Source organism: Lepisosteus oculatus, chromosome 3 (assembly GCF_040954835.1).
Source record: "Lepisosteus oculatus isolate fLepOcu1 chromosome 3, fLepOcu1.hap2, whole genome shotgun sequence".
Taxonomy (NCBI): Eukaryota; Metazoa; Chordata; class Actinopteri; order Semionotiformes; family Lepisosteidae; genus Lepisosteus; species Lepisosteus oculatus.
Genome location: NC_090698.1, coordinates 16,793,859 through 16,809,482, shown reverse-complemented (window position 1 = coordinate 16,809,482; position 15,624 = coordinate 16,793,859). Strand labels below are relative to the sequence as shown.

At 36.9% G+C, this 15,624-nt stretch overlaps 1 protein-coding gene across 1 annotated transcript in view; it reads right to left on the bottom strand.

The window, feature by feature from the left end:
- Nucleotides 1-15,624, bottom strand: part of adamts12 (ADAM metallopeptidase with thrombospondin type 1 motif, 12) — a 146,618-nt gene that overhangs the window by 102,148 nt on the left and 28,846 nt on the right. Inside the window, exon 3 of the mRNA XM_006627246.3 lies at nucleotides 5,928-6,105. Coding sequence (XP_006627309.2) covers nucleotides 5,928-6,105 — 178 coding nt within the window. The remainder of the gene's footprint in view (nucleotides 1-5,927; nucleotides 6,106-15,624) is intronic.

Below are 15,624 nucleotides of genomic sequence, written 5' to 3'. Positions count from 1 at the left end.
GTAGAGAACTCCACTGTGTGCATACTTTTTTTCTACATAGAGTACAGTATGTGCAAAACTAATAACAGGCAGAAGGGAATTAAAACAGAATAATTCCATTACACAAGCTGTCATGGATTATAATGTCAAAGACATCCTAGAATTATTTTTGTAAATATATTTTCACAACGAAGACATTAAAATTCATTATTGTCACTGAAGGAGATTCAGCAGATGTATTTATCAGCTCAAATATTTTTTATGTAAAAAAAACTTTGGATTTTTAATGCCCTGCAGACAAGGTTTTAAATAATTCATGTCATTCTAATTCTCAGAGCAAAGGTGGAAAGGTATTTACATTTTTATTTTCATGCTCTCCTCAGCTTTCCAAATCAAATTTCCTGCTGCTGCAAGGATTTGTGAACTGTTTGGTTCTGCCTAATGCATTCTTCTTTGTACTTATCTGTACTTAATCTGAGGCTGAAGGCACTGTTTCGGTATTTGAATTCCACTGAAAGATACCAATATTGTTAAAGAATATTGTTTTTTCAAGAATATTAAACGGAACTGTCACTCACAAATTCAGCATTTTTATCTATCCAACACCAAATTTATGGACTGCGTAGCTGAAAGAAAAAAGCCATTAACCATTTACTTAAAAAAACTCAATCACGGTTAAAAAAAAACTTTAATCTAGTATACTACTGACGTTTACTTTGTTATGTTTTATCAAGCTGTAAAAAATTGCTAAGGTCAATGTGTATTGAAATAAGTATGCATTTTTTATACAAATATCCATTTGGAAGATTGCTATAATGTTCTCTGAGGGCCCTGCTACATTTAACAAGCTTGATTTGATATTCTAGCCCCCAAAATTGCAATGCTCCATCCCATTTCCAACTTACTCTTTACTTTGTTTTCTGCCTTTATCTTGCAATACTAAAGGAATGTATCTGTTTAATTGTCCAATGTTATTTTTTTATTCTTCAATATAAAATATACATGTATATACAGTATATACTGTAAACACATTTTACAGAAAGCAGATACCTGTATATCATTATACTACAGAACTTCATTTGTTGCTATGACCAGTGACTTTTCTTTCAATTGTAAATACACTGACACCTTCCTATTCTTTTTTGCCATACAAAATGGAAGTCTGTTTTGAGATTTCAAGATTTCTTATGCACTGTGTTCTTTGTGCTACTAGAGAGACATACAACACTTCTCTAACTGGCACTGAACCTCCTTTACATTTCCGTGGACTTTGTTGTGTGCCAAGAGGTCAACAACACCTTGGGTGGGTAGGTCACAGGAGCCTATCGGCACATCTTTATTTTCCCATGTGACCCAGGGTGTAAGTACAAAATTGCTGATACCAATTTGGATGCATCTAAAATAAAACAGAATTGTTAAACCCCATTTTAAAAGAAAATGTACAGCCTACAGTATATACAGTAACTTAGTAACTAAGTTCTGGAACCTTGAGTTAACCTGAGTTTTTTTTTATTTTATCTTTATCACCTTTTCTATTGTAAAAATGCAATTGAATGATAAATAAAAGAGCCAGTGGCAGTGCAGTGGCTAAGGTGTCTTCAGCTAGCTGTTAAACAGAGCCTCTTACGGACTGCTGGAGGTACAGTATGTCTCAGTGGCACTGTCCAGTCATACACCACTCTTGGGACTGCAAGTACCACGACCCCTGTAGGGCAGTTGGTATCAAATATGATTAGCACAGTTGAGACTACTCACTTCTGGTCACTGAGATGGCCAACTCAAGACCATCCAATTCCATTCCATATGGGACTCATGACTACACTGGACTAATAAGACACCCCATGATATGACTAATGATACCTATATTGTAGGGCTGAAATAGAATTGAAGTCTTTACTAGTTTATTCACCTGGGGACCCCTACAACAGTTTCTTGCTACAAAGGAAGCCTCTATATGTTTTGTTTTCAGGGGTAACAAAGGGATAGATTAAATCTAAGCACTACAAAAGCATGCATTTTAAAGGCATAAGAGAACAAAACAGCTTCCAGAGCTGTCTTCAGGTTTCTTTTAACATCTCCTAAAAGAAGCAGATTCAAGGAATAGAACTGCAGAATTTCTTACACACAAGAAAGAACCCACAGGATTTTCTACAGGTTTTCAGAAATTCAATGGGATAAATCTCAAAGCACACCTCTAAAAAGAAGAATAAAGTAGCTCTAATTGAATCCTGCAGGATACATGTAGGAATCCCTCTAGATTTTCTGACTACATGCAGCATTTTCTTGAAGAAATCATTCAAGTTTCTTCTTTTTCTTTGCATAAATGCAAGACACAACAAATCACAGAATGATTTAAGTATTTTGGCACCAGTATCGGCATTCTACCTCATCACGTCCTGAGGCAGTGTGAAGTGTAGAATTAAATCTAATTGTCAAGTGCTTTTTCAGTCAAGCACTTCTAATACATACAGTATCATATGCCAATACAGCTCAAATAATTACCCAGGATGCCACATAATTCTATAGTTCTGAGGGTGTGTCTTCTGGGGTTAATACAAAAATTTTATTTGAGTTTATTCAATCCAAATGAAAAGATCCCTAGAAGTGCTTACCTTGCAACATTGTGGAAACAAAATATTGCATGGCTATTTTGAAAAATGTACTGTATACATATGCACAATTAAGAACTATGATGATGCGTTTAACTAATTAGATGTCAGTGTGCAATCCCAGAGGTCTTCCGTGGGCTTCCACTGACTGACTGCTGAGGTCAATCCAGAAAACAACCCACACACATTTACCTACTGACACCTCTGAGCAGTGGACTCCTAATGATATGTATAAGGCTATCAACATTTCCACTGGACAAAACCTTTTGCAATAGAAGAAAAAAAAAACAATTAAAGAACTCACAGGAAATATAATTATATTATAATTATAATTTAACTTTGTTTCTATGAGAAAGGCAATTGACCTTTATTAAGATTAAATAGCAACAGAGTCATTTTGCTATTAGGATACATTTTATAATCTTGAACAACAAAAAACTAAAGCTGTATTTCACATACATTTATCCTTTTCAAGCCTGGAACACACGTGTTTGGAGTGTTTTCTACATATAATGGCTTGGGATAAGATTGACTCACCCACGTTTCACAAATTACACTACTGGTAACCTCTGCTTCTCATTTTTGTACAACCACAAATCATAAATTCAGCACCATTAAACAAAAATACCTTAGTACCATGCACTGTGTACCTCAGTACTGTGTTTAGGATTGTAAATAAGCAGATGGGTACAGATTGATCCCCTTTCTTCCTGGAACAACAGCCTGGCTACGGGGATGAGAATTCCACCCATATAAGGTGCAAACAGCTAAGAATCTGCAGCATGGGAGCAGAGGGGGAGACTTAGAGTGATGCATGCTGAGAAATATGTGCTTGTTACTCATTGCTGTTATTTTGGCTGAGGCTCAGGGGTTCGTCTTGTCACTGTTGAACTCTCAATTACAATCTCAGTAAGTGATAGTAGTTTTTCTTTCCACAAAAGCTTCTTTTTTTCTACCCGATGGTGCACTGCCATGAACTGATGGGTTATTTTAAATTGCCACTGGCCTGTGAGTTGAAGTTCTGAATTTGATCTCGGTCTCGGGATGACTTGTGTTACTTTCATTTACATTTGCCACATCTATTTTGAGACATATAGATTAGTGCGTCATGTGCAAGACTGAAACTTTAAAAATCACTTGGAAAGTGATGCATTTTTACACAGGGCCACACTTTGAGATTATGCAAATGAAAGGGTCTCATCACTTTTTGATAAAATACTCTGTGAAAGCTTTCATTCCTGAAATAGGCTGAAAGGCATTAATCTGGTACTGAGCTAGAAGCAAACTAACGAACTAAAACTTTACACAAATGCAGAGGGATATAGTACAGCAGTAAAATTGGCTCTAAAACACAGTAACCCACTTAGAGAAAGAGAAATAACATGCTAGCCTCAGGACAACATAAAAATACAATAATACAATACATACAATAGCTTCTTACCTGAGATGCATCTTAATTTGATGCACGCAGTTTCTCTCTATGCAACCTTACCAAGAATCATACCGTGGAGTCCAGTTGTCTTCCTTTATGCACTGTATTTACAACTGCTAAATTCATATTGACAGAGGAAGCTCAGATCTCTGTCATTTATTTTTGATAAATTAGTAAAGACTTTAGGTAGACTATACATAAATGGAGTACACCAATATTCTTTTTTTACTTTGATTTTCATTATGCTAGAGCAAACACTGTTCAGCAGCTTTGCTATTATATCATGAATAAAGAAAATAAATTCAGATTTGAGCTTGATGGATCCACACAGAGAGCTTCACTTACCAGATTTTTTATTAATACTGTATTTATAAATAACTTTTAAACTAAGAATAGAGGTAACTTTGTGGAATCAAAGCTGCAACATCCTAAATCCTGGCATCAAAGAATTTAACATATGCTGACATTATCATTCATGCCTCACTCTTATACCCATGAGCATTAGAGACTGCCTGTTTCTTTGGTATAATGATCCTTACTAACAAGGGTAGGAGCTCACAACATCATCTAGGTGGATCACAAATTTGCACTGCTGTCAGTTCTATTACTTCAAGCTTTCAGAAACTGGCAAAACTTCACAATGTCCTATGTGCTTTCCTTTTTGCAACACCAGCTCCAACCTTTAAATATGCATACTGCAGTCATGAGCATTGATATCAAACTCTCTCAGATTACTATCTCTCTGATAACTCTAGTTGTAAATGCTGTTAAAGTGCCATTCTGCATTAAAGCAATGGGAATCTCATAAAAATGTAACTCATTTAAGGGAAAATTGGCACATATTAACACAGAAGAAAAGAGATTCACATCAAATATGGATAGTTTCTGGGAATCAGCTGGTCAAACTTGGAAAATTGTACATTTTTTCCAAAACAATTTCAATCCACTTTTAAAACTAATAGTTGAAACATCTACAAAACTGGAAGTGCTTGCATCTTCCAACAACAACAGAGAAAATAATTAGTATATTTTAGTCATATATTACACTGGGAACATTAAACTTTAGGACCTTGGTTTAACATCTCATCCTAAGGATGTCACCTCCTACATCACAGTGTCTCCAGTCACCATACTAGGGCACTGGACTGGAAAGTCACAGATTGGCCAGCTACTGCTGTAAGTCAGCAAAACCTAGACAGATCACAATATTGCTATATTGTTTTTAGTACAAATATTTGACAGTTTGACAGGATGTATGAAACCAACTTGAAAAATAGTATTTTGTATTTTTGTATTTGGAATATCTTCATAAAGCTATAAATTAAACAGTTAGGCAGATAATATGTAAAGGTAGAGTGCAGTATATAAATTATAATGGTATTCATAAACAATATTAATTTTATTTAAACTTTATTTGCCTTCATCATGATGAGAAAATGAAATATGTTTTACAGTATTGCCTGCAGAACATTACTAAGGGTTTCTGTACATGATGGAAAGTCCAAAAAGTCAACTGTTCAGCACTTATTATAAAACACAGCATGAAGTACCTGAGAGACATTTCTCTACAGACGTGTTGGCCAACCCACTGATTAGTAGAAGACTGATTAGTAGAAGACGTTGCACTGTGTAGCCTGAACAGGACACACAGGATAATGGAACTGCCCAGCTTGCCGGTCCATTACTTCACAGACCAACAAGTAAGAGTTAGTTATGGAATACAAATAATTGCTTTTACTTTTGCTGCAGAGCCATGACTGTACAGGAATAATGCACTAGTGACGTGGTGACTAATACCTTATGGGGACAATCTCCCTAATGCATTAGTGTTTTAGCCACAAACATACTGTACAACTTCACAGGGCAACACAGCTGAGTAATAAGAGCAGGAAGAAGCTTTGGCAAACCTTTCAGGCCACAGGGCATTCTCCCATGATGGAGCTCAGCGCTTCGCCGCTGCCTCTGGGGCTGCTGTGGGAAGGAGCTCTGGTATATCACGTGGGGCTGCTGCTCCCCTTCCTCCGGCTCATGTTCACGCACAGGCTCTATGAAATAGCTCCCCTCTGGCAGGCTGAAGAATCCTCTCTGTAAAAAACGCCAAGCACAAAAAGTTTATCCAACACTCTGTGGTACTGTGCCAAACCACTGAGGGAATGTACTTCCAGCACTCCCACACCACTTGGAAGAACTTCACTAAAAATTAAGATTTAGCTCATAGGCATCAGGATTCAGTTCTATAATTAAGGGTAAGGACACTTTTTACATATGCTTTTTTAAATCCTGGTATTTCCTCATATACAGGTAAACCAAAATGCAATTCTAAAAAGTGTCACAACAATTGTTTCTCAGACCTGTGATTCAATTGAAGCAACATCTAATCAATTAATCCTTTCATTTTACACATCTGCAACTGTGTTCTGCATCTGACATCAATTAATCAGGACTCAGTAATAATAATTAATAATAATTGCTTACACTTATATAGCGCTTTTCTGGACACTCCACTCAAAGCGCTTTACAGGTAATGGGGACTCCCCTCCACCAACACCAATGTGCAGCATCTACCTGGATGATGCGATGGCAGCCATAGTGCGCCAGAACGCTCACCACACATCAGCTCTCAGTGGGGAGGAGAGCAGAGTAATGAAGCCAATTTATAGATGGGGATTATTAGGAGGCCATGACTGGTAAAAACCGGGGTTACACCCTTACTCTTTTCGAGAAGCGCCCTGGGATTTTTAATGACCACAGAGAGTCAGGACCTTGGTTTTACATCTCATCCGAAGGACGGCACCTGTTTACAGTATAGTGTCCCCGTCACTATATTGGGGCATTAGGACCCACATCAATTGCAGGGTGAGCGCCCCCTGCTGGCCCCACTAACACCTCTTCTAGAAGCAACCTTAGTTTTTCCCAGGAGGTCTCTCATCCAGGTACTGACCAGGCTCACACCTGCTTAGCTTCAGTGGGTTGCCAGTTGTGAGTTGCAGGGTGATATGGCTGCTGACCAGCAACTCTTCACACACAGCAAAAAAAGTGAAATTCATGAAATATCATACAGTATACTGTATGTCAGTGCTACAGAAGTGTTTTAACTTCCCTTTGAATAATTCTGCCAGAGATTTACTGAGGTTCAGTTTCACCAGAAGCAAAAGTCTATAGAGAGGCAACATGAAGCTCTAAAGATAAACTGTGCTCGTTAAAGTAAAAACTGGCATTTTTCTGAAGAAATTTTAGATTTTTAATTGGTTTAAATATGGATTTCATGTGTACAACCAAAACGTCTTCCTCTGTTCTCACACAAGCTTACAGTATACTGTTGGGAAATGTGAACAACTAAAGCTGAAAAGCGCTGCCTTTTAATTTAAAGATATAGACACTAACATGTTAACTTTATTATGCGGGATTCATCATGTATTTTGTAAACTATATGCTTTAAAAAAATAAGTAGAAACCATTTAGAGTTCACTAAAAATATATGCCAGGGAAGCAGATTAGAATTCTTATGCATTTCTTTTGGAAATTCATTGTCACTGACCCCCATAAACATTCATAAACTCCTTCACCCTTCCTCCCTCACAGTCAGGCTTGAAGCATCACATTAATCATCTGTAACTGAGATTCAGCAAAGTGAGTGAAAACTAAGCACAAACTACAGCAGAAACCCACTGAGAAAACATACTGAACACAAGGATTCAAAACTAGTTGTAAGAATTGCAACGGCAGGTAAAAAAAAAGCTGACAGAAAATCCCATTCATGCTAGGATCTGAAATATTCACTTTAGCAACCCTTTCAAACATTTACTTTGCATTCAGTACATAACAGAGGTAATGCAAGTTAATTCAAAAAAACTTACTGTATGAATTCCTTCTTTGCAATTCTGTTTCTCCATTTTTGTTTAGCAACTGCTATGTGTACTTTACTTACTCAAGACATCATTCATGCCCATTTTCACACGGGGTTAAGTTTCTGATACCCATGACTAATGCTTCTATTTTGTCCCAGAAAGTTTATAGACTAAATTCTCTTACTAAGCATGTTAGCTTTTTAGTTTTGCAAGAAAGGGAAAAAATACATACTACAGTATGTGGCAGCATTCCTTTCTGCAGAAACCTACCCAGAGAGGTTTATCTTTAACACAAAATTATTTTCATATTTCTCTGTTGTTTTCTCTGTTGTTTTCAAAATCGTGTTACGGATTTCATGTGTTATGGATTTTAAGCCTAATGGTTTAAACTGGCTTATTTAAAACATTAATAAACACAAACACACTATGTTATTAAGCAATAGTATCATGCCTGCAATATGATTCTCCTGCTTCACCTTTCACACAAATCATCTCAGATCAGCGATAAAATCAGTTAAGCAGTCAGACATGTCACCTTTCTTTTTCTTTGCATGACAGATGCTGTGAATTTGTTTTCTTTCTCATTACCTGAGGGATTTAGCAAAAGTGACATCTTGTGGGACAGGGTTACCGACTGTTGTCTTTCAGGACCTGGAGGTCAACACTTACAAGTTTTGATCTGCATTTTATTTCTGTGAAGGAACAATGGTTTTAAGGAGTAAAATTTGGACCTTTATCACTGTATACTGTATATATTTATTAGAAATATAATGAGATCACTTGTTCTGAATATAAATCACTTCTAAACTTAGACTTCTTTATTTAATCCAGCACCAGTTTCAGGTTATTTCACACTAATGGAAATTTCATATGCTACATATCTCAGTTATTTATTTGGGAAATGTACAGTACACAGACATGTTTAGTCAAATGAACATGTATAAAATCTACTATTGCACTTGTATAAGAACCTTGCAGGTTGTTAAACTGGAAACGGAACGAACTGCTGTGCAATCGTAGAATTATTTGCTTACATGGATTAATACTGTATTATTTTATAACACTGTAAACAATCTACAGGACTATGTTAAAACTGGTTTCTTGGTTTGGGTAGTTTGGTTTGAAACAATGGATGGATATGCTAGCTGTTCACATTTGGTTCAGCTGTTCTGATTTTGAAGAGAAAATACTTTTCCCTGCTACTGAAAAAAGAAGCACTGAAATATTTTAGGAAAATATATATGTTCACTACAACATTTTTATACATGTCAGTACATTCCAATGTTCTTGAAACTAATGAAACAACGGCACTTCAACAATCTGAGGTAAATGTTTGCGCAAAGGGGATTTCATATGTTTTATAAAAAATAAGATCAAATTATTCTTCCATTTGCACATTTTTCTTGTCAAGTTGTACATTTGTTCTCATTGCATTTAATACCATCTCAGTTTCCTCTTCTTTGTCACGTGAACAAACTACAATGTACAGTAATTACAGTACTTAAGCATCCAGAAAACCTCTCTCCTAATGTTTCAAGAATCGAGTCAATGGTTTGTAAAAATCTTTGTTGTAAAACCCTGTCAAAATCATGCTACTCTAGGTGAATGCCAGATGCCAAAAAAGTTGCCCCCCGCCTCCTGTGAACCACAGCTGGGACACATCAACTGCACTGTGAGTGGTGCAGTTGGAATCTTGTTAATTTCAGGCTGTGACACAAAACACTTTTCCCTGCTTCTGAAAAAGGTGAAGCACTCAAGAACACAGCTTGATCCAATACAAAATATTCCTCATGAAATAAAACTGAAATAGTTTAACTTTTTTGAGATCCACATGACTGCAGGGAAGGAAGATGACATAATAAAAAATCGTTAAAAACCAGTCAGACAAAGCCTTACTTAAAATTCTCATTTTACAAAAAATACTATTAAAGACCATTACAGACTCTGATGTGACATCTCCCCCCACATGAAAACTATTCTATTATCTTTTTAATTAGCCTTTTAACTTTAACAAATTTGTGTCTCTTGGGAGGTCTTGGTTTAAGAACACCAAGGGTCTCTCAAGTGACTCAACCAGTGAAGGCAGTAGCACAGAGCACAGACTTAGTACTATAGCCCAGACACTGCTGTTCTGAGTACAGGCTGTGTCATTAGCTGGCTGTGGTAGGACTCCCCAAGGGGAAGCACACAACTGTCTGCAGGACATACTGTAGAAGATTAGTTTGAGAATCTTGCAGGCAGAGGATGAAAAGAGACTAAATATGATGGGACTTTCTTCTCAGTGTACTTCACTTACTGTAAAAACACTGCCTATACTGTATATTGCTGCACAAATATTTTTTTCATAAGGTTAACAAAGGACTGAAAGGGTTTGACAAGTGAACATGTCTCAGAGGTAAGACTTAGAAAGAAGCTCATCAAATGAATTTTGTATTGGTCCACTTTGAAAGAAACCCTCAATAGTGTTTTTTTTAACTTTAATGTTCTACACTTTAACAAGGCAGTATTCTTAGAGCTATTGCTTAGTATTGAAGAGCAGCAACACAAAAATGCAGTCATCCGGATAACCCTTGACAACAAAGTGAATTTTTTTTTATTTGAAGTCACATTTATAATGAGAAAATTTGTTTCGGCTTTTACACAGATGTATGGGTGCTGCTATTCAACTGAACCTCCTGCATTAGAGCTGTAAAATCTGCATGGCTTTTTCATGATAAAAAGAATCATTAACTACCTAAAACATGTACTGTATGTGAAGGACGGAACACATATCCATGAGATTATAACAGCAATGATTTTTCTGGACACTGACAACTCCACTAGATGTTACAAAAGTCTTCCTTTAACTTAAAGAGGCAGCTAATCTCAAACCTTAGACAAACAGCCGTTGAAGATTAAGGGGAGAAGAAAGCAATGCAACTAAAACAGCATCCAGTCCCATTGAAGCCAAGCATTTCAGGAATGATGGGGATTTGAGTACTGCTGGCAAAACAAGAGTGTGCCTCTCAGAGGAACACAAAGAACTCTGGATAAATAAGATGATTACAATAATGGGCAGAAACTTGCAAACCTGTGCCAATTTACACCGAGGAGGTCTTTTTGTGAAGGCTTGCTGATTCTAAGGAGGCTTAATTATGTGCATTTTATCATCCCCAACAAGGCCTAGTGCTTTAAGGGCTGTAAAAACATGAAAATATGCCCCTACTATAAGGCAAAAAAGTAAACAATCATAGGTCCTTATAAATAAATCAACTAACCACTAAAAAATTATATCTGATTGAAATGCACTGTGTCTGCAAGGAGCATACTCTATAACAGGTACAGAGACATATTTGTGGACACCCCAGTGATGAGGGGCTCCACCTGAAATGTGTGGCTAATACAGGCTTGTTGGATGACAGTGTATGTATTGTACATCAGCAAAAAAAAACACTGTTTCACAGACCATGACGGATAAACTCAAAATCCCTAGGGCAATAAAGCATGAATGTTTGAGAAGGAGCATGACGAAAAAGCAGGTTCACACATTTTTTTGTATTGTTAAGAAACACCATTAAATTGGGCTTGTAATCCTCTGATGTACCACCCTGAAGGCATAAAAACACTCACTTGCTCTGTAACTATTACTGTACATGAGAACTTATAAATAAACACAAGCCCTTTACCAGTCATGTGAAATCAATACTATGACCCAAAACTGAATCTTACAAATTCTTGAAGTCAGTCTCCTTCAAGCAAATAATAAACCCTGATATTTAAACCAAAGTCGGGAATTAATAAATGACTTTAGGATAAGTTATTTAGTACATATATTATCATATATCACAATGCTATTATAATACATGATCTATAATTCAAAGACAAAAGATATACAGATAAATATCCTGTACATAATTCAGTAGCAGTATAGCATGTCAATAATTCAGAAAACAAGATGCACCAGAATTTTCTTCCTAAATATTATTCAAAGGCAAGCTAATAAAACTAAATTAACAATGTACCAAATTTGTCTAACAATATAAACATTAGGTTAGAATGGGACCAAATTTACTTCATTATTTCAGTGTAAACACAAGCAGACTAGTTTCCTAAAACAATAAAAATAACTCTAGTCCACTTCCAAATAAATGTAAGACAACTGAGCTACTGTAAGTGTGAACAGCTAGCATATCAACACATTGTTTCAAATCAAACTACCCTAACCAAGAACCCAGTCTTAACACAAATTTGCAGATTATTAACAGTGTTCACTTTGATCTAAATCGATAGTTACAAACAGCTCCAAACAACTTAATTAACAAAGTAATGTAGCCAATTCATAGAGGGGGATTATTAGGAGGCATGGGAAATTTGGCCAGGAGACCGGGTTACACCCCTACTCTTTTCGAGAAACACCCTGGGATTTTTAATGACTACAGAGAGTAAGGACACAAAATCTATAATTTATTATTTTCCATAAATATACAGTACTCCTGATGTTGACACTTAAATTTACATTAACATCATAGCACGGTGGTGAAGCGGATCCCATTGCTACATCACAGTTTTGGGACCTTTTGTTCAATTCCTGGGTTGCTATCTACTTGGAATTTGCATGTTGTCATGTGGGTTTTCTTCCAAAATCCAAAGACATTTGACAAATGGTTTCTGGGTTAAGTGGCCCTGGTGTGAGATGGACAGGTATCCCATCCAGGGTGTATCCTGCCTTGCTCCCATGATTTGTGCAATTAGGCTCACACTCCCCTGTGACAATGAATTGAGTAAAGCAGCTAGAAAATGGATGGATGGATAGATTTTCTGTAATGCATAATTAAGATTAACTGTGTCTACTGCCTCTGGGAAGCTGTGTAAATAAGAGACATCATAGTAGATGATGGCATTTGCACTAATTTTGGAATCACCATTTTGACCACAAATCTGACTGCCAACGCATTCAGAACAAGTAGAAGTTCTACTTCACACTGCGCTCTGGAAAACCCAGTGTTTTCAGACTTTGTGCTGGTTTCAAAGCTATCCCAGAACCTTTTATGCTTTCCTACACCCACATAGATCTTGCTTCATGTGTTAATGCTCTTTTCCCAGAGGCCGGGGTTCCACCATCTGGACTAGGTTATATTTTATCTTTCTTTCTGGTGTTGTGGTTAGGAACCTCAGCATAAAAAAAGAGACAGCATGGGTTTTACTGAAGGTTACCACTAAGCATTTTTATCCAAATTCTGCAGATTACTAAAGTTAGGAGAAAAAAATGTTAAATATTCGTATAACCAAAAACATATACTCTTCAAAATCCAACATTTAGCTACACAGAATACCGCTGAATGCTTATAATGTGAAATCAATATGTAAAAGAACTGTGTTGACCAGAGAAAGTTATAATAATGTAAATGTTATGGGTCTATTTGACATTATGGACATCTTTATCTGAATGATACATACAAGACTGGAATATGTAGTTCAGGTGGGTAGCTGCGTCAGCATGCATAGGCTGCAAAGGAACAAGTTATAGTTTATTCCATGCTGAAAAAAAGAAGAAAGAAAACACAACGTTTCGGCCGTGGAGCCTTCTTCAGGTGTGAGCTTGGAAGAATGGAGTGAGACTGGAATATGGCTTACACTGGCTTACCGGTGAGATATCACCTGATAGAAGAGTGGCATGTCTCTCAGTAATGTCACTGCATGCCACCTGGCAGTGCTCAAACAACTACAGTATGTGCCTCCAACTGAGATGTCCCACTTACAATTGCTTAATATCCCAGAGTCAGTCTGGGACCATCTGGACTCTACAGCTCAACCTGACAGCCCAGTGCCATTTGTGGTTGTACCACTCCAGATCCCTGTAGGATCATAAAAAGATATTGCCAGCATTTTCTGGCAGAACACTATGACTGACCAGCATATCATCGTCCTGACAATAAATAGTCTTCATTGATCTGATTTACATCTGATAAGCACAAATGCAATTCCAAGATCTAGAACAGCTACAGTGGTAAGAAACGAGTCTTGTTCAAGTAAACTTGAAGAATGTAAATTAAAATTATTTTTAAAATATTTACTACAGGTTGCTAGTGAATGCCATATTGACTTCATTTTTACTTATATTTATGTTTGCAGTTTTTATTTTACCGGAGTAAAGTGAATTCTGCCTTTGTGTAAATATACTTTTCATGAAGAAAGAAAACAGGAAATTAAGATACAGTAAGCATGCCAAATGTTCACAGCAGCATGAGTGGATAGCTCAAAATCACATTCAACTTGTCACGCTCATTACACCTAGAGGGCGCTCTACGTTCCTTCTGTTCCTAGTTCCCTGTGATTATTCATATCTTTCTGGTGTGTCTTGTTGTGTAGCCTATTTATTTCCTGCTTCTGCTCTGCTACTCGCTCAGCAGACCCACTTAGCACCAGGTCACTCCTGTCCTTGGCCTGAGGGCATAGGTTTCTATACGGCTTCTCCTGAACAGCTGAGCCCAGGCTAACCCACGTCTCTCCGCTACGCATAGGGTCTTGATCGCTCTCCTGCCATTCCACGGTTCGTCCTATCGGACTTAAGTGACACAACCCAAAATAGCTAATATATAATTTTGAAAAGATATTTATTGCTAGATTTCTTTATTGCAATAATCTGTGGGAAATCTTAGAAATTAATTATTATTCAAAATTTCATTAAACTTCAGTCATTTTTGCATGATTTCTTTGGTTCTTAAAATGTATTAAAATTGGAATAATAAATATTCCTCTTAGCAATGTCAAATAATATAATTAGGAAAACTGGATACACTTACAGACACTACTAAAGTCTACAGAGCATCATTATTAAAAATTCACCTTATGTCTTAAATCACTTAACCTATCAATTAACAAGAAATCTCAACTGCTACTTGCAAGGATGAATGAGTAAGGCCATTTCAACAGTAATGATTTATTACACTCAGAGAATACCATTGTTGGGCACATAAGGTTGCCAGTATATTTGTTTGAGAATGTATTTACAGTTTTAAAACTGTCCCAAGATGTGTGAGGAGGTCGTTTGTTTTTTACACTGGCATGAAAATCGAAATGCGAATGCTCCCATGTCTCTCAACCTGTAAAAACATGTGACTGAGTGCATCGTGGGTATATATGATCCTGGGTCATATCACTAGCAGGCTGTGACCCAAATTAACCATGTAGTGATGCACACAACTGGATGAGCATGACCATCAGATGTATTGTGATTTGTAGACCAGGCTCTCTCAGCAAATGGTAACACAGTGACCACTATGACACCACTTGCAGGCATGCTTTGTCATCAGTCAGGGACTTTCCTTTTCTCCAGATGGCACTGAATGTCCTGAATGGAGCTGCACAGCCTTTATTGAAAGACGACTTGAAGGTGGGCAGATCAGAAGACTCTGCTCCCACATCCTAATCTTCCCCAGTGTGCAGTTATAGGATTTGCTGCCAATCCATTAAAAATGTGCAATTGGCTACTCCAAAATTAAGTGGCTAAATAAAAAAAAATAACTGACATTTGTAAAATCTACAAAAAATTAAAATATAAAGATCGCTTATTTTCTGAAGTCACATTTTCTGAAACGGGAAAATACAAAAATTGTTTTTTGTCTGCAGTAAAGGTTGAGGTTACCCAGCATCTTCCTGCCATACATCATGACATTGTGCATGTCTAGAGCAGTCTGCCATTCTGCAAACAAAGTCAATTAAATGGATTCCACTAAAAATCAGAGAATAAAAGAGACAAATTATTGGAATGGAGAGA